At 68.0% G+C, this 18,287-nt stretch overlaps 1 protein-coding gene across 4 annotated transcripts; it reads right to left on the bottom strand.

Moving 5' to 3' along the window:
• Positions 1-841: 841 nt before the first annotated feature.
• FGFR3 (fibroblast growth factor receptor 3) lies at positions 842-10,248 on the bottom strand. 4 transcript variants are annotated; one of them, XM_040966406.1, is made up of 17 exons: positions 10,134-10,248; positions 6,778-7,047; positions 6,602-6,664; positions 5,783-5,952; positions 5,535-5,658; positions 5,260-5,450; positions 4,850-5,000; positions 3,590-3,780; positions 3,335-3,480; positions 3,112-3,233; positions 2,922-3,032; positions 2,146-2,336; positions 1,838-1,960; positions 1,681-1,751; positions 1,460-1,597; positions 1,273-1,378; positions 842-1,186 (listed from the first exon to the last, which is right to left on the bottom strand). In XM_040966406.1, exons 1-17 carry the CDS (start codon positions 10,246-10,248, stop codon positions 1,040-1,042), a joined length of 2,430 nt encoding a protein of 809 aa, XP_040822340.1. In that variant the 3' UTR covers positions 842-1,039. The 4 variants fall into 4 exon arrangements, with proteins under 4 accessions (XP_040822340.1, XP_040822338.1, XP_040822339.1 ...); XM_040966404.1 differs by lacking the exon at positions 4,850-5,000 and adding an exon at positions 4,072-4,216 and having other exon boundaries at positions 3,335-3,483; XM_040966405.1 differs by lacking the exon at positions 4,850-5,000 and adding an exon at positions 4,072-4,216.
• Positions 10,249-18,287: the final 8,039 nt, after the last annotated feature.

The raw sequence follows: 18,287 nt of genomic DNA, 5'->3' as shown, positions 1-18,287 counted from the left end.
CATCAGGGGTCTGCTGCAACAGCCAGGGGACTCCCACACCCACAGACCACCAAGAAATCTATTCGGGTATGGGAGCAGCGACCTGGTCTGGAAGAGTCCCTGGGGGCCCACTCAGCAGACGGCTCCAGGCAGCACTCTGAAGCAGGCTTTTATTTCAGAGTCTCGTCCATGACTTGGGCCCAGCCCCTGTGCCACCAGGCACCCGCCCTAACCTGGGGGAGGAGGGGGCATTAAACAGTACAAAAAGTCCCACGCTCAGGCGGCCCCCCTCCCCTGGCCGGCAGCCTACACAAGCATTGCGTCAGCAGTGTTAGGTCTACAGCAAATGCCATCTCGTAAAAACGCAATAAATTATATATATAGATATATAGATATATAAACTCGTAACATCTAATAACATCTGAAGATCTGCTCTCGCCCCGCCCCGGGAAGGCAGTGTCAGGGCGAAGGCACCAGCATGGGCCTTGAAGTCCACAAAAATGAATCTCCTGGAGAAATGCCCGCGGCGGAGGCCTGGCTGCCCAGCCACGGGCGGGCAAAGGAAACGTAACATTCCCAGGGACCGACCGCTGGGGCCTGGGCTGTGAATAAGTTAAGACGCGTCGGGGAGGGGAGTTGGGGGCCGGGGGCGGTAAACACCCAGGACCAGGTACAATTTTTAAAACAAAACTGCAGCGCCAGGAAAGCCCCCTGTTCCTCCACGGCCCCCTGCGGCCGTGCTGCCCAAGAGAGCCCACCTTCGGGTACCCGTAATTCCAGTCTCCGAGGGGCAAGGGAGCCGCCAAAGGGGTTCCTCCCCAACACAAGCCCTGCCTGGAGGGCCAGAGGCCACCGACCACTGAGGCTGGGGGGCCTTCGGCCAGCAATGGGGGGCAGGGGTCCCCCTACATTCTACTTCTGGTGCCCTTGGGGCTGCAACACACGCAGGCACCGTGGGCCCTGTCCGTGCGCCCACCCGAGCCGGGGCCAAGGGCAGAGCCAGCAGCAGCTGAGCTGAGCGCCACAATGGGCTCTCACAGGCCTGGGGGCGTCAGGCCCTTCAAGTCCGCGGTCCCCCGCTGCTGGGCAGCCCTGGGGGCAGCAGGTCGTGGGTGAACACGGAGTCGTCGTCCGAGGAGCTGGAGCCGGGGCTGTCCTGGCCACCTGGGGAATACTGCTCAAAAGGCGCCGACAGATCCAGGTACTCCTGGGGGCAAACGGGTCAGGGCTCAGCACCACCCATGCCCGCGGCCCGGCCCACGCCCCTCTCCCGCGACCCGGCCCGGCACTCACATCGGTGGACGTCACGGTGAGAATGCGGTCCATGTCCTCCACCAGCTGCTTGAAGGTGGGTCTCTGCGAGGGCGCGGCGTGCCAGCACTCCCGCATGATCATGTACCTGAGGGCGAGGGCCAGTGGTCACGGCCACGCGGGGCTGGGGCGCGGGGCACATGCAAAGGGGCGTGGCCAGGGGCCTCACAGGTCATGTGTGCAGTTGGCCGGCTTGTCCATGCGATGGCCTTCCTTCAGCAGCTTGAAGAGCTCCTCCACAGGAATGCCGGGGTACGGGGAGCCCCCCAGCGTGAAGATCTCCCAGAGGAGCACCCCGAAAGACCAGCTGCGGGGAGCCAGAACGGTGAGGCTTACCCCTGCCAGGGCAGGCCTGGCCTGCCCACCCCCACGCCCACAGGAGACACCTACACGTCGCTCTGGTGCGTGTAGACGCGGTCAAACAGGGCCTCGGGCGCCATCCACTTGACGGGCAGCCTGCCCTGGGGGGAGCAGAGGGCGGGCAGTGTGGGCGGCGAGGCAGCGGGTGAGCTCGGGGCCCCCCCACCCTGCGCGGGGCTGGGCTCACGTTGGTGGTCTTCTTGTAATAGTCGAGGTTGTGCACGTCCCGGGCCAGGCCGAAGTCGGCAATCTTCATCACATTGTCCTCTGTCACCAGCACGTTGCGGGCGGCCAGGTCCCTGTGGATGCACTGGCCAGGGAGGGAGGGGCGGGCAGGGCTCAGTGCCACTCAGCGACACCCCTGCCGGCCGACGGCACCCCTCGCTGCCCGGCCTCAGTGCCACCCGCCTTCTGGGAGGCAGGGCTCAATGCCACGTGGCGACCCCCCTGCTGGCTCACAGCGCCCCTGGCTGCCCGGCCCTCAGCGCTACCCACCTTCTGGGAGGCCAGATACTCCATGCCGCGGGCCACCTGGTAGGCGCAGGACACCAGATCTTTGAAGGTGAGCTGCTCCTCGGGCAAGCGGCAGGTGTCGAAGGAATAGTCCATGCCCGGAGGCCTCCTGGCCCGCAGGTACTCCCGCAGATTCCCCTTGGCAGCGTACTCCACCAGCACGTACAGCGGCCCTGCAGGGAGCCTGCCTCAGCAGGGGCACCCGACAGCCCTGCCCTGCCCACCTGCACCGCGCTCCCAGGCCCGCCTGGCCCATGGCTTCTCACCTCCCACCTCCCTGCATGCGGCCCCCGGCCCCCTTCTCCCACCTCCCTGCGTGCGGCCCCCAGCCCCCGTCTCCCACCTCCCACCTCCCCACGTGTGGACCCCGGCTCCCATCTCCCACCTCCCACCTCCCCACGTGTGGACCCCGGCTCCCGTCTCCCACCTCCCCACCTCCCCACGTGCGGACCCCGGCCCCCGTCTCCCACCTCCCACCTCCCCACGTGTGGACCCCGGCTCCCATCTCCCACCTCCCCACGTGCGGACCCCAGCTCCCATCTCCCACCTCCCACCTCCCCACGTGTGGACCCCGGCTCCCGTCTCCCACCTCCCCACGTGTGGACCCTGGACCCCGTCTCCCACCTCCCTGCATGTGGCCCCCGTCTCCCACCTCCCCACCTCCCCGCGTGTGGACCCTGGACCCCGTCTCCCTGCACGCGGCCCCCGTTTCCCACCTCCCACCTCCCCACGTGTGGACCCCGGCTCCCGTCTCCCACCTCCCTGCGTGCAGGCTCCCAGCAGGTTGATGATGTTTTTGTGTTTTCCAATCATCTTCATCATCTCCATCTCCGACACCAGGTCAGACAGGTCCTTGTCAGTGGCGTCATCTACGCAGGCCAAGGGGCTGCGTCAGCCGACGGCCCCTCCCCCCGCCGGGGCGCCCCCCCCTCCACCTCCCCTCCTCACCTTTCAGCATCTTCACGGCCACGGTGACGGGCCGTGCTGCCCGGTCCTTGTCAATGCCGATGGCCTCGGCCATGACCACCTGGCCAAAGCAGCCTTCTCCCAGGGGCTTCCCCAGGGTCAGCCTGGCAGGCAGGGGAAGAAGACCACACGTGAGGACACCTGCTTGCCCGTCCCAGCCGCCCAGGTAGAGCCCTGCTCCCACACCACGCACACCACCACTCACCGGGCCCGGGACAGCTCCCACTGGGGGTCGGCAGGCAGCTCCAGCTCTGACACGTTGGCCAGCGTGGGGCCCTCCCCGGAGGACAGCCGGGCGACGCGGACCAGCGGCGTGGTGGAGGTCATGGACGAGCTGGACTCCAAGGACACCTGCTTGGGTCGGCAGGGACAGGTTGGGGCCGCCCAGCGGGGCTGAGCAGGGGCGGAGGGGGCGCGGCGGGGCCAGGCGGCTCGGAACCCGGTATCTACTTTCTGTTACCTGTCGCTTCAGCGGGAACCTGGAGACTTTGTGCACAGTCGGGGAGCCCAGGCCCTTCTTGGGCGGGCTGTGCAAGCGGCACAGCGTCACGGCGGCCACCACCAAGATGAAGAGGAAGAAGCCGGCGCCATAGCTGAGGACGCCGGCGTACACACTGCCCGCCTCGCCTGCCTCCACCAGCTCCTCCTGGGCTACAAGGACAGCAGCATTGGACCGGGTCCCCACGGCCGACCCGGCAGGCCAGAGCACGGGCAGCCAAGGGGCAGGGGGGCATTCAGAATGGCCTGTGAGTTAGCAGGGCGAGTGAGGACCAGGAGAGAAGCGCCTAGCAAGCCAACCAGCGTCCACCACCCAGGCACCCCGGAGACCCCGAAGCCGCCACCGCCGCCTCAGGGAGGGGGCGTCCCTGGCAGCGCCGGCGTGTGCCGGGCCAGCAGCCCCAAGAGGACAGGTGCAGGCAGAGGCAGCAGCAGAGCCAGTACCTGGAAGCACCACCAGCCACGCAGAGTGATGGGAAAACCCAATAGAATTGCCCGCCAGGCAGGTGTACTCCCCCGCGTCCTCAAAGGTGACATTGCGCAAGGACAGAACCTCTAGCTCCTTGTCGGTGGTGTTAGCGCCCGCCGTCTACGAGAGAGGAGAGAGCCGCCGTAGCCCAGGCCCGGCCCCCACCGCCCCACGGGCGACCCCACGGCCACCGTCCACGGAGATCTGGCCAAGGCTGCAAGGAAAATGCCGCCGCCGCCACCAGCACCCGGGCCACACGGCCGCGGCCACGGCCACCGAGGGTGCCTCCGAGCCCAAAGCCAGTCCCTCCACCGGCAAGTCCTCTGTCCCAGGTGAGCGCCAGGCGGGCAGGCAGCTCGAACGGCATGCAGTTAGCACGGGGAGGGGGGCACAGGCTGTGCCTGGGTGCTGGGGGCAGATGGACAGGCGGGTGGACAGAGCAAGCAGGAGGCAGCGCCAGGCCGGAGGGAGAGGCAGGCCGTGCTGCGGGCCTCGGGGGAGCACATGCACGCAGGTGCAGGTGCAGGTGGGGTCCACAGCAGCTGGGGGTGTGGCGGTCTCCTCCAGAAGGCTCAGGCGGCATTGCCACGAGTCAGCAAGCGAGTGAGCCAAGCGCGGTCCATGAGAACTGGGGTGCAAGAAGCGAGCGGGATGGGGGTGGGGCGGGGGCGTGCAGGGCGTGGCAGGCAGACGCTGGGCTGAGGCCCTGGAGCTGGAGCGCCGCGTGCCAGGCAGGCGTGGGACAGTGGTTACCTGCTCGGGGCCCGTGAACGCGCAGCCAAAAGGCCTTCTCGGCCACGCCTATGAAATTGGTGGCTCGACAGAGGTACTCGCCCCCGTCGCGCTCCGACACATTGGTCAGGCGCAGGCGCGCGTCCGCCTCCACATTGTCACTGATCCAGGACTGTGGGGGAGGGGAGGACAAGAGACCCCGCTCAGGCGTGCCCCGCACGAGGCAGGTGGGGAGGGCTGCCTGGAGGAGGCGGTGAGCAGGCGAACACTGGCACACTGGTGCGGGGCAGCCTCTCGCGGCGGGCTCTGGCAGGGCACGGCCTCCCGCCACGGGATGTCTGCCTTTGGGCTCGGAGTGTGGCGAGCTCCATTGGAACGCGGCAAGGGCGCCCACCCCCGGCCCAGCCCTCACGTCCGGCAGCGGCGCCCACCTTCAGCACGGTCACGTAGGGCGTGCCGTCCGGCCCCACCTTGCTGCCGTTCACCTCCACGTGCTTCAGCCACTGGATGTGCGGCTGCGCGTCGCTGTACACCTTACAGTGGAACTCCACGTCGCTGCCCAGCACGGCTGTCTGGTTCGCGGGCAGCCCGGCCTGCAGGATGGGCCGGTGTGGGGAACGCTCTGCCGAGAGGCGGGAAGGAGCTTAGCCTGGCGCCTGGCAGGGCCCCACCCACCCACGCGCGCTGCCCTGCTCTGTCGGCTCACCCAGGACATCCAGTGTGTACGTCTGCTGGATGCTGCCGAATTTGTTCTCCACCACACACGTGTAGTTGCCGCGGTCAGAGGGCACCACGCTCTCCATCACCAGGCTCCACTGCTGGTGCCGCAGCTGTGGGGGCGCACACGGTGAGGCCCTCGGGCCCCGCAATCCGGCCCCTCATCTACACAGCGTCATTGTGCAGCCCCTTGGGGCCAGTCCCGCCCCTCGGGCTCCGTGCCTGCCCAGGACCCACCTTGATGCCACCAATGCGGTGCTCCCCACGGAACTCCTTGCCGTTCTTCAGCCAGGAGATGGAGGGGGTCGGGTTGCCAGCGGCCGGGCAGCGGAAGCGGACAGTGTTGGCAGCAGGCACTGCCAGCAGCTTCTTGTCCATCCGTTCGGGCCGAGTCCAGTAAGGAGCCGCTGCGGACAGAAGCATCCAGGCCGGCCATTGACCGAGGCGGCAGCGCGAGGCTCGCCTGCCCTGGCCCATGTCCCCTCCCGCATCCGGGGAGAGCTGGCTGGACAGGCCCCTGGCTGGACCAGGCTCCCTGCAGCCCCCATGCCTGCCTGGTCTGCCACCCCACTTGTACAGCTGGGAGGTGTCCCACCTCCTACAGGGGCCCACGGGTCTGCATCTCTGGCCCCAATCCAGGAAGGTAGGCCCAGCACCCAGCCGACAGCCTGGGCAGCAGTGTGCGGAGAGAAGCAGGCACGGCAGAGCCCGGAGTCTGAGGGAGGCAGGCAGGTGGGCCGCACCTCTCGGGGGCCCTGCCACCCCACCCTCACGCCCGCCTGATTCTTCTCCTCCAAAGCGACTCTAGGGCACACAGGGTACCAGAGGACCCAACACTGCCCACTGCCAGGCCAGCAAAGCTCCCACTGGGGTGGTGAGCCAGGTGGTGCCCAAGAGAAAGGGGCCAGGAGCTGCCCATGCTGCTGCCCTCCAGGCCCTCTACACTGCAGCTACCCGCAGCACCCATCCCAGCTCAGCCAGCACCCCCAAGCGTGTGCCAACCTCGCCCACAGCCCATCACACACACTTGCCCTCCCTTGCCCGGCCTGCTGGCACGGCACTCACCTGTGTCTTCAGCCTCATCCTCCTCGTCTTCATCGTCTCCGGAGGAAGGAGCGTCTGTGGCACAGGGGAGCACAGCGGGCACTGGCCCTCAGCCTCCGAGCTGCCCCAGGCCCCTCGCCATCCATCCTTCAGGTGCCTGAGCCCCCTGCCACCCCGCGGGCACTCACCAGTCAGCCGCGCACTGAAGTGGCACAGCACACGCTGGGTAAGGCGCTGCTGGTAGCTGTAAAGTCCTGCATCTTCCTGGGAGGCGTTGAGCACCTGTAGGCGCTGAGGCTCCGCCAGGATGCGGCTGGAGGGCACCAGCCCCGCGCCATCCTTGACCCAGACCGTGGGCCCCACGTGACCCCCTCCAGGAAGGGGGCAACTCAGCTCCAAGGTGTCCCCGCTGCTGAAGATCACCTGCTCCTGTTGGATGGGCTCCGGCCCAGGGACTCCTGTAAGGCAAGACGGGCACCCTGAGCTGTGCACCTGCTGGGCCACCTGGGCAAGGATAGCACCCCGTGCGCAGGCCAGCGGTCAGCCTCGCTATGTGCTGCGTGTCACAGCTCCCAGCAGTCTGGAAGTAGGACACTTCCTACACCCCAGAAATCCCCACAGCTGCTGTGGCGGGCAGTCACAGGTGCACGCGGGAGCAGGGGCGGGTAACAGGGCCACAGCCGGGAAGTGGACCCGGGGCTCGGCTTGGAGTGCCCACCCACACCCAGGAGGGAGCAAGGAAGGAGAGACCAAGTCCACACGGAACCCAGGGCCTACCCACACGGTCCCAGCATTACAAACAAGGTGGGCGCACCAGGCTCAGGTGGACACGGGCAGGAAGGCTCGCCAGGAGCTGTGGGACCCTCTGGGGGTGGGGGGGAGCCCGACAGGTGGGCCCTGTCCTGGCTCCCCAAGACACAGTGCAGCACCCCTGACCATCACCCCGGGGCCTCCCTGAGTGGGCCAGCCTATTCATGCAGGCTGCTAGCCCGGGCTTGGGTCCCAGGGACAGGGGTGGGTGGTCCCAGGAGACAGGCCCCTGTCCAGGCCCAGCTGGGCCAGTTGCACTATCACTTGTCATTCTGTCAGCGCATGGCCTAGATTCGCGGGCCCAGCTGCCCACTGTGTGTGCTCCCTGCCCAGGTCCAAGTCTGCCAACGCACCCATCCACCCGTGTGGCCCCAGAGCCCTGCAGTGCGAGGACCTGTTCCCATCCACAGGGTCCTGGGGCCCTGTGGGGGGGGGGGCCTCCCGGTTTGTCCTGTGGGGACCACCCAGCACCACTTGCTGCCTAGGCCCCCCAGAAGGCTGAGGCCAGGCTGCTGTGGCCGCCTCGGCCCCAGGCGCAGGCCCAAGGGCAACAGCCAGCTGAGTCCGGTTTGGTCTGGACAGAGACAACAGGTCAGCATTGCACACAAGTATTTTCTTCAACCTGATCCAGCCCCGCGGCCCCCAGGCTAGCCACACCCTGGACCCTCACCCTCGGCCATCGCCTGAGCCCTGCCCTCTCCACCCAGCCACCCACCTGGCAGCCTGCTAACAGCCCAGGGGCTGGGTGCAGCCAGAGGTGAGTAAGTAGGCAGGTTGGGCCCGGGGTCTCCCTGGCTGTGCCTCAGTTTCCCCACCGCAGCACAAGGCTGGAATCCCACAGCATTCGAGCCCCAGGCTGGAGAAGCCACGGGCAAGGACTCTGACCCTGGGTCGAGCCCCAGGCCGCGATGCCAACCAGGGAGCTGGTGTGGAGAACAAGGTGGCTGCTCCACAGCACGTAGCCCCTTAAGGGACACCCCAGGGAACCGAGGCTGCCCCAGCCCAGCTCCCGTTTCCCACCCAGAGACATTCCGCAAAGTCAACAGGGGAGAAAGGGGATGGGGGGGAGGGCTAATGAGGGTTTAGGGGATTATCCGGCCTAATCCGCCCAACAACCCTGCCATTATCGGTCCTCCCACACAGGTGAGGAAGTTGGAGCCCAGGAGCCCTGCCAGACCCCCACAGACCATTGCCCGCCGCCCCCTCCCAGGACTCGACAGGCCCCAGCTGAGACTCGGCGCAAGGGCCAGAGGCCGAGGCATAGGGCCAGGTTAATGAACCACCACGAGGCCTACAGGGCTCAAAGTCCAGCGCTGGCCAGCGGGGGGTGGGGAGGCCGCAGCTGCCTTCCGGGGGCAGGCCCCACCCCCACCCGGGGCCCCTGCCCCGCGGCGCGCGGGACCCTCCCTCGGGCCGCTCTCAGGCCACCCCCGTGTGCGCGCGCGCGGATGGACACTGACCGGGTCAGCCTGAAGCTGCCAGGGCCAGCGCAGAGCGCCCTTGACAGCAGCCGCCGGGCGCGGGGGACAGCGCCTGCACGGACCTTGGGCAGAAGCTCAGCGCGAGATGTTTGTGCTTTTACTGTCCGGCGACGTCGTTAAAGAGCCGGATTAAGTTTATGGTTCCAGCCACGCACTACTGGTTCCACCGGCTCCGAGGCGGAGGCGAGAGCGCGGCGTGCTGAGCCAGCACCCACTCCCGTGCCCGCCGATGGGGGGGTCCGGGAGGGTTGGGGGCCGCCGCTTCCCACCCCCCGCCTGCCCCGAGCCAGCCGCGAGCCGGCAGGACGTCGCCGGGCCGTGGGCAGTAATATCTTCATCTGAATGCGAATGCGGATGGTAATGCGCCCCCCGCGGCCGCCCCCGTCGGCGCCCCCCGGCCGCGGGGCCGTCGGAGCAGGCGCTCAAAGCGCGCGCTGACCCCGCGCCGGCCTCTGTCACACCGTGAATGACACGCGCATTCAAGCCAGGACCACTCTCATTCATAAAAAAAAGTGACATTGTTCGCGCGGCGCAAGGGGCGCGGGGGCGGGGGCCGCCATCTGCCTCGGAGCCGCGGGCCCGCCGCCTCCCTGGCACCGCGCGCCCGCAACCGCCCCGCGCGCACCTCCCGGGCCGCCCGAGGTACAAAGGAGCGGCTGTTGGGGCCTCGGCCGGGGAGCGGGGCGCAGGCTCTCGGGGAACCACAGCTTCCTCCACCCCTCTCCGGCGTGGCTGCAGCGCCGGGGCAGGGGTGCGAGCCGGGGGTCCGCGTCCAGCCCCCGGGGCGCAGGACCTGGACGCCCCGCCGCACCTTGACCGCGACCGGGTCCGCAGCTCCACGACCCTCGGCACCCGCCTCCTCCGGGCGTCCCTCAGTCCGGCAGGCACCGAGGGGAGTGGCGGCGGCGGGAGGTGTCACCTGGCCACGCGGTGGCTGGGGCCAAGGGGCTGTGCCTCCACGCACAGTCAGACCCGCCCTCCCAGGTTGGGCCTCTCGCTTTGGCCACAGCTGGCCGGGAACCGGGGCCGGGGCGGAGGTGGGGGTGGGGGGCCCAGGACACAGGAACTTTCCGTTCGCGCAAAGCCCGAGAAAACAATGGGGAAGGCGCAAAAGTCCCCGCTCCCCGTCCCGGCCCAGGGCTCCCGCGGCCCCTCCACAACCAGCGAACCCGCAGCCGCCTCCCGATGCCTCTGCCAGCCGGGACCCCCGGCTCCCTCCCCCGGCTCCGCGGTGAGGAGAGGTCCTCCCTTACCTGCCGCCCTCCGCACCACTCGAGGCTCCGAACCGGGGCGCTCCGAGGCGGCACCACCCACGACGGCCAAGGCCACGGCCACGCAGAGCGCGAGCGCGCGGGCCGGGGCACCCATGGCGGGGACCGGGCCGACTTCCTCAGGCGGCGCGCGCGGGCATGGTGCCCCCCACGGCCCGGCCCGGAGCCCGGCACAGGCAGGAGGGCGCGCTCCGGAGTCTGCGGGAGGAGGAAGAGGAGGAGAGCTCGTTACGGGCCGAGGGGGCGCGCGGCAGCGGCCCGGACCCCGCGCGCCCAGCCCCTCTCCGCGGCCGCCCCGCCCGCCGCCGCCGCCCAGGGCTCCCGGGCCGCCTGGCGCCGGCCGCCTCCTCCCCGCCGCGGTCCCTCCCTCCCTCCCCCTTCCCTCCCCGGCCGCCGCCGAGCCCTCCCAGGGCGGCGGCGGCAAACTTTCCAGAGCGGGAAGCGCGCGGCCGGCCGGCCCCTGCCACGGGGGCCGCTCGGGACCCCAGCCCGCCGCGCGCCCCGGCCCCCGAGGACGCCCCGGCGACCCCTCCCGACGGCTCGCCCGGCCCCGCGCACCGACCTGGCGCCTCGGGGACCCGGGTCGCCACGCGCGGCTCCCGCCCGCGCCCGCAGCCAGCCGTGCCCGCGCCGCCCGCGCCTGCCCACGCCGGTGCAGTCCCTTCGCCCGGGAGGGACCGCACGGCGCCAGCTGCCCGCTCCGCCGCCGCCGCCGACCACTGAGCGGGGCTGCCCGGCGCGCCCGCAGCCCGGGGGGGACGGCCCGCGCGCCCCGCCCCCGGCCCGCCCACACCACGCCCGCGCCGCGCTGCTCCAGCCGCCGGGCGGGGACGCGGGCAGGAGGCGTGGCCGGCGGGGGCGGCCCACAGTGCCCCCCGAGGCCCCGCGCAGCCGGGTCCTCTGGGCCGGGGACTCCAGGGAGGCTGGGTTTGGCGCGGGGGTCCAGGAGACTTCGGGGACGGGTCTCCCAGCAGGGCCCGCGTGGGGACTTCTGCAGCCACCGCCGCCCCAAGGCATGCCAGCCAGGGGGCCTGTGGGGAAGGGCCTCCGCCCCAGGGGCAGAGTGCGGGGCTGCTGCAGGCCTGACTCCGCTGGCCCTCTCCGGTGCTGTCCGCTCAGGCCACGTCCCCGCTGACCCTCAGGCGACTGCCACTCCAGAGTCCTCGCGGGACGTGGGTCCACACCCTGTCCTCTGTCCATCCCCAGTGGCCCACAACCGCTGGGTGGGCTGGTCTCCTGTTCACCCCTGGCGTGCCACACAGTTGGTTAGCCCCTTTCCGATGAGGACCACAGTGCCCTCAAATCCTTGTCCCTGGGCAGGCTTCCTGTAGCTCTCAACTCTGGGGTCCCTGCCCCCCATCCCACCTCTGTCTCTGCCACTTACTGACTTTGGGGTTCACGTGGCTGAGTCCAGAGCACCTCATGTGTGCCCCTGCTAACGTGGTCACAGGCACTGGGCACCAGTGCGGGCAAGTGTCCTGCCGTCTGTGCATGTCAATCCCAACCTGGCCCCGTGCCTGGTGTGGCTCCCCCCTGGAGCACTGTCCACTCCTGCCCACGATACCCGGGGCTGGCCTGGGCCAAAGTCTGCAGCTGGGAACCGCCCCAGGGTCTCCCACGTGAGGGCAGGGACCCGGCCACTTCAGCCGTCACCTGTCACGTGCACACCAGCAGGTTAGATGCTCAGGCCCCCGGTGCCAGATTCCAAACTCCAAGCCGGTGCTCACTGTCGAGGGGACGTGCTGCATCGTCAATTTCGTGGTTCCCATTGATTGTTCTCAAGTCAGCATGTGTGGCAGAAGGAGGCTGTTCCCAACCGGGGTGTTGTGCCGTACCGGTAAAGCCATTCCTTGGAACCCAGCATCCCATATGGGCACCAGTTTGAGTCCCGGCTGCTCCACTTCCCATCCTGCTCTCTGCCTGTGTGTGGCCTGGGAAGACAAGCAGGGATGGCCCAAAGCCTCGACCCTGCACCTGCATGGGAGACCTGGAAGAAGCTCCTGGCTCCTGGCTTCAGATCAGCCCAGCCTTGGCCTCTGCGACCATTTGGGGAGTGAGCCAACAACATCTGTCTGTCGGTCCGAAACTTTCAGATACACGCAATCAAACCTTGAGCGCATTGTTGCCCCTGGACCCTCGCTGCTCTCTACCACCCACCCAGGTGGTGCAGCCTGCCAGACCCCCTCCCTGCACGTACTTCCCCCCCCCCCATACTTGGCTCCCAGAGGCAGGTGGGGGGTCAGGGGTTCCCAGTGAAGGTGGGTGGGAGGCCCCACAGGCAGGGAGAGGGGCCAGCAGCCCAACCCAGCCCTGCCCCAACTGGTGACTCAGAGCCGGCAGCCTGGCTTGCTGGGGCCTGTGTGGGTGAGCAGGGGAGGGGGCCATGCCGGCCTCCCCCGGGGAGCGGCAGGAGGGCGTGGCGTGGCACACAGAAGGCTGGGGTCACTGGGGTGCCTCGGTGGCCAGGTCTGGCCAAGCACTGGACTGCCCACCACAGATCCTCCTGCCCCAGCAGGCACCCCACCTCCTCCTGGGGACCTGAGGTGAAGACAGCCATGGCTCTGAGCACAATGCATTTATTCCTGCAGTATAGGAGAGAGTGAAGACAGAAAGCCAAGCTCCATTTGATCTTATAACAGAAATGGAATTGTTTGGCTTTGTTGTTGTTATTGTTGTTTAACATTTTATACTTGAAAAGCACATTTACAGAAAGAAAGAGATCTTCCATCTGTTGGTTCACTTCCCAAGCGGTTGCAACGGCTGGAGCTGGGCCGATCCAAACCCAGGAGCCAGGAGCCTCTCCCAGGTCTCCCCACGCGGGTGCAGGGTCCCAAGGCTTTGGGCCGTCCCCCACTGCTTTCCCGGGCCACAGGCAGGGAGCTGGACGGGACGTGGAGCAGCTGGGGTTAGAACCAGCAGCCATATGGGATCCCAGTACATACAAGGCAAGGACTTTAGCCACTAGGCTACTGTGCCAGCCCCAGAAATGAACTTTTAAAGAAAAAAAGAAATAGTCCTAACCCACAGGCAACACTACGTTCTCTGTGACATCTTTCATTTTAGTGTGGAGCTTCTGACAGCCCCAACTCGGAGGCCCCACGGTGAGTCACGCAGTGTGGGCCCAGGTGTGGGGAACAGCCCCAAGTCTGCACCGCAGATCCTGAGGTCAGCAGGAACGGGGAGCAGGGGATGCTCCCAGGGGCTGGAGCGGGGCCGAGGGGCTCCCTGCTGCCTGCGGCTGCCAGGCCAGTGAGAGGGGCAGGCAGGAGGCAGCCATGGAGGGGTTAAGACCTCGCAGCTCCCCTCCCCCGGCAGTGGGCAGGGGCCAGGCCAGTAGCCGCGGAGCTGGGCAGAAATCTATTTTCCGAAGCACTTGCCATTTGCCTGAAACCTCAAGTGTATTTTCCCTCCGTTTTATTTTTTACTTTGACCCCAAACTCTGGTAAATTTAAGGGAAATTTAATGATGGTGTTTTGGGTCCATGTACACTTTTTCCAGGACCTTCCGGAGCCTTCTCAGCAGGGAAAGGGCCCTGCCCTGCCCCCGCCGGGCCTCCCCCTCCCCCCACCCAGAGTAAACAGCCAGGGGACCCCGGCCCCCGGGCCCCGCCCCTCCCTGCACCTGCCTCACGCCAGGCTGGGCCATGACTCCAGTGCCAAGGACAGGGGTGCATTAGGTCAGGGGAAGCCCCAGGGCTGGACTGGCACTGAGTGGAGGGCTGTGCAGGGTCGGTGAGGGCTCACATCCCCCCAGTGGAGGGAGGACCAGCCCCTCCTCTCTAAAGCCACCCTGGGGTGCAGGGGGAGGGGCCTGTGGCCCTGCAGGTCTTGATAGATATGTCCTGGCCCCCCCGCCCCACCACGCCTGCCTGCCTGCCGGCACGGGCTGCTGACAGCTTCATTGTGCACCGGGCTGGGGCAGGCGGGGGCTGGAGGCCAGGATGCCGCAATGCTGACCGCAGCCAAGGAGGGCCGTGGACATCAAGGAGAGGGCCTGTGATGACCGGCTGCACCTGTGCCCGCTCTGGCCTCCGGGCCTATTCTGGCTGCTCACCCACTCACCCTGGGGGGAGAGGGACCTGGCCACCCCTAGGAGCCAGGGGAGGGGACAGGGAGACCTGGCTGCAGAGGCTGAAGGACCCCCGCACCCTGGTTGGTTCCGGGGAAGCCCCCTCCCCTGCCAGGCATTGGCTCGGCACCTGCCCCCAAGTCCCAGCCTGGGCCAGATCTCCCCAGAGTTGGTGGGGGTAGGGGTGGGGAAGGAGGGTACTGGCTGTAGCCCTGTGGGTTATCTGGGGACCAGGGTCTGGGTTGCCTCAGAGTGGATCAAAGGGGCTTATCAGGCCAGCAGGGCCAGACCAGCTTCGCATGGCCACCCTGCCCCCTCCTCCAGCATGCCTTCAGGAACCTGCCCATCCCCACTCCCAAGCCCCCAGCCTTCAGCCTTATCCCTGGTTCCAACGAGGCCACGCCTGGCTAACAGGACAAGGAGGCCTGGTCCCAAGGAGGCCATGCCTGGCTTCAGGACAACAGCTCCAGTCCCAGAGACAGCAAGGTGGGCTGGGAGGCCTGGCAGGAGGGAGGCAAATGCAGCTGGGCTTCCTCTGAGCCCGCCGCGTGCCCTGTGCACTCCCACAGCCCAGGGGCTGGGCCAGGCTGCAAACTGGGTCAGAGCAAGGCCGGGCAGGCTCTCCTGCCCTGGCATCACCACCACACCTGACTGGGCCGAGCACCCACGGCAGCCGGCCTGGGCTGCCCGCCCCACCACCACCCCGCCCCGGGCGCAGGCTGCGGCGGTACGCCAGGGTCTGGGGGAGTCCACAGCGGCTTGGCTCAGGGGGACAGAGTAGTCCACAGTGTGAGCCGTGCAGCTTGCCCACAGGGTGGAGTAACCCAGGCCAGCAGAGGAACAGGCACCCCAGGCCCTGAGACCCTCGGGGGACAGACCTCCTCACTCCAGGCCCGCCCCCCCCCAGCTCGGTGCTCCCAGCTGCCACAGGTGCACACACAGGCGGAAGCCGGTTAGCCTTGTAACCAAGGCCCCTGCCTCTTGGCTGCGTTGAGCTCACGGAACTGGTCGTGCCAGAAGCTGCCTTAACTGTCTGGGCAGGTGGAGACTCGAAGGGGGCTGCTGCTCTCAGGGCCTCCCCCTACCCCACCAGCCACCTGCCTGCACCTCTCCCCGCCCCAGGACCAGCGTCTGTCCCTGCGAGCTGTGTTCCCCACCTCCGTGAGGGACCCCTAGGTCCCCAGTTACCCAGATCCCTGCCACACCCCACTGAAGGCCCCTCGGAGTCCCTGGCCACTACCGACCTCACAGGGCAATCCTTGCCTGGCCAGCACAGGGGCGCATCTGTTCCAAGACCAGTAAAAGGCATACAGTGGGTGTGAGTGCTCAGGGACCCCTTTCCCCGGTGCTCCTGGAGTGCCTCCCTGCACCTCTGCACCAACCCAGCACGGCTGCAAGGCCAGGGACCCCATGATGACAGGACCTTGTGCAGGGCAACCCTTGGGCGTCTCCACTGTGGATATGATGACCCTGGACAGCTGGAGGCAAGTCAGAAGCCCTCCCCTGCCCCGCCGCCGAGCCTGCTGCCCCATCCCTGGCCCACCATGCCCTCGGCCAGCGCCATCCTGCACAAGAACTCCGAGGCCAGCTCAGGCCTGCACTTCAGGGTGTCAGGACCCCCAGCATCCTGGGGTCTTCAGGTCTGCCCCTGCCCTCTGCCCTGTCCTGGGGGCAATGAGCTTGGCAAGGGAGGGACTCTGGCCCCCAGGAACTGGCTGATCTACACAGCGGCCCCGAGGGTGGCCTCCTGGACTGCTGGCCGGCTGGGAGCAGGCAGCCTCGTGCGTGGGCATACCCCACCCCCAGCTCCCGGGCTGTGTGTGGCCACCAGCTGCTGCCAGCTGGACACAGGGCCCCGCCGGCAAGGATGGACCTGTTGATCATGGCGTGGATGTACAGGCCCCTGCAGCTCCCCAGACCCTGTTCCAAGGACCTCACAGCAGCCCTGGGTGGCGATGCCGGTGGGACACCCCGCCGGCGGCACTGCCTTCTCTTGGGGACAAGGGAAGGGACACCCCTTCCACCCTAGGAGGTGGCTCAGACTCCCTGCCTGGGGTGGGGGGACACTGTGGGAGATGGGGAGGAGGCAGGCTGTACTGTGGAGGGCCTCTGCCTCCAGGAGCAGGCAGGTCTGTGTACTCAAGTCACACCAGGCAGCACTGCTTTCTGTCTGTGTCAGAGTTTGGGTCCAGCTCTGGACACACCCGGAAAGCAACAGAAGACCCAAGGCTCCACTCCTTGGGTCTCCAGCACCTGCAGTTCCTGGTTCCAGGCAAGCATCTGGCTCAGCCTGGCTCTGGGGAGCTCCTGGGGGGTGGGCTCTGGGGAGCCCCTGTGGGGAGGGCCAGCCTGGCTCTGGGGAGTCCCTGGGGGGTGGGCTCTGGGGAGCCCCTGTGGGGAGGGCCAGCCTGGCTCTGGGGAGTCCCTGGGGGGTGGGCTCTGGGGAGCCCCTGTGGGGAGGGCCAGCCTGGCTCTGGGGAGCCAGGGGCTCCACTTCCTGTCTCTCAAATGCAAACACTAAGATTCTGAGCTCCCCAGCAGCCAGGCCAAGATGGAAAGGATCTGCTCTGTGGGTGCTCCCTATGAAGGGAGCTGCAGGGCAGGCTGTACCCCTGGAGTCCTGGGGGCCTCCTGCCTGGGCCTGGGTGGACCCCGTGCCAGCTCTGCTCAGGACCCCATGGCATCTGGCCTCCTCCCAGTGTTAGGTAAGAGAGGGGCTCAAGTGGCAGCCCCGCAGCTACCCCACCTGCGCACCACCAGGCCAGCTGCTGCTGGCTCTGCGTCCACCAGGAAGCAGGACACACACGCTAGAGGCCTGGGCCAGGCCCAGGATTCCTGAGAGTGGGTGATGGAGGGTGGGCCAGGGCACTGGGCACCTCCTCCCTCCCTTTCTGAATTGGCAGTCACTTGGTCACAACACCCACCTCCCTCTTGCCCTGTGGCTGGCGGCTTCCTCCCAACACCCCATCCTGCACAGGGCACCCCAGAGAGCCTGCTGTGGGTCAGGCCCCCCTACGAGCCTTGACAGGTGGTCAGCACACCTGGGAGCTGCTGCCTGCTCCTGGACGCCCACCCAGGCCGTATTTCAGCCCACCTCCTCCCACCCCACCTGGGGCACCCTGCAGCCGCTGGGAGGAGGGGCCAGGAGGGGCTTGCCCTAGGGCTCTGGGTTTGGGGGTTACTCAGGCGGTCAGCACACACCAAGTCTAGGCCTGAGGCCGGTCAGGGTCAGGCCCCAGGACTCCCTGGGGGGCTCGGGCTGGGCCTCATGCGAGAGCTGTGCGAGGCTGCGAGGGCTCAGCCCGGGTTCCCTGCCTCGGCGGGCTGGAAGGAGCCGGAGCCCCCACCGTGCTGAGCGGGGACCCACCGCCTGGGCGGGGACCCAGCCCCCGGAGTAGGGTCCGGGAGCAGCTGACGGCAGAACCGCGAGGTGGGGGGGTCCCCGGGAGGGGCTGACGGCTCAATCCCGCCCGTCAGCGCTCAATGGGCCCTTGTCCCGGCCCCCTGGCGACGGCCCGGCCACGGCCATCTCCGGGGACGCAGGAATGCGGCGGGCGGGGCCGGGCGGGGGTGGGGCTCCCGTTCTCACGCCCGCCCGCGGCCCCGCGCCCGCCGACTCGGTTGGAATTTAAATGCCGGTCATTGTTGTCACCGAATGGCCAGGAGTCAGCGCTGCCTGGGGGCTTGGCGGGCAACCCCTGGGCTGGCCGCCTGGCTCCCGGTAGGCTTTGCCCCCTGCCCCCTCCAGGCAGCCCTCCTGGATCACCCCAGCCGTGGCTGCTGGTACCCAGCTCTGGTTCTGGTTTTGTGTGTTCTAAGAGACCCTAGGGGGTCAAGATCTCGCTGGTGAGGACCTGACTGTGGGGTGCCAGGTAGCTGGGCTGGGCCCTCCGTGAACCCCACGGCAGAGGTGCTGGGCCGTGGCAAAGGGGTGAGCAGAGTGGAGGCTTGTCTGTGCGCCTAGACCCTGGACAGGAAGCTGTGGAGGGTGGCGGGGCAGGGCCGGGCACCCCAGGGTGTGGTGCGCTCAGGCCTGACCGCACAGGGCCTGGGCGTGCAGATCCACGG

This window comes from Ochotona curzoniae, unplaced genomic scaffold (assembly GCF_017591425.1).
Source record: "Ochotona curzoniae isolate NIBS_2020 unplaced genomic scaffold, NIBS_Ocur_1.0 scaffold_4505, whole genome shotgun sequence".
NCBI lineage: Eukaryota > Metazoa > Chordata > Mammalia > Lagomorpha > Ochotonidae > Ochotona > Ochotona curzoniae.
The sequence above is the reverse complement of the archived record's forward strand: the minus strand, read 5'-3'. Positions and strand labels throughout refer to the sequence as shown.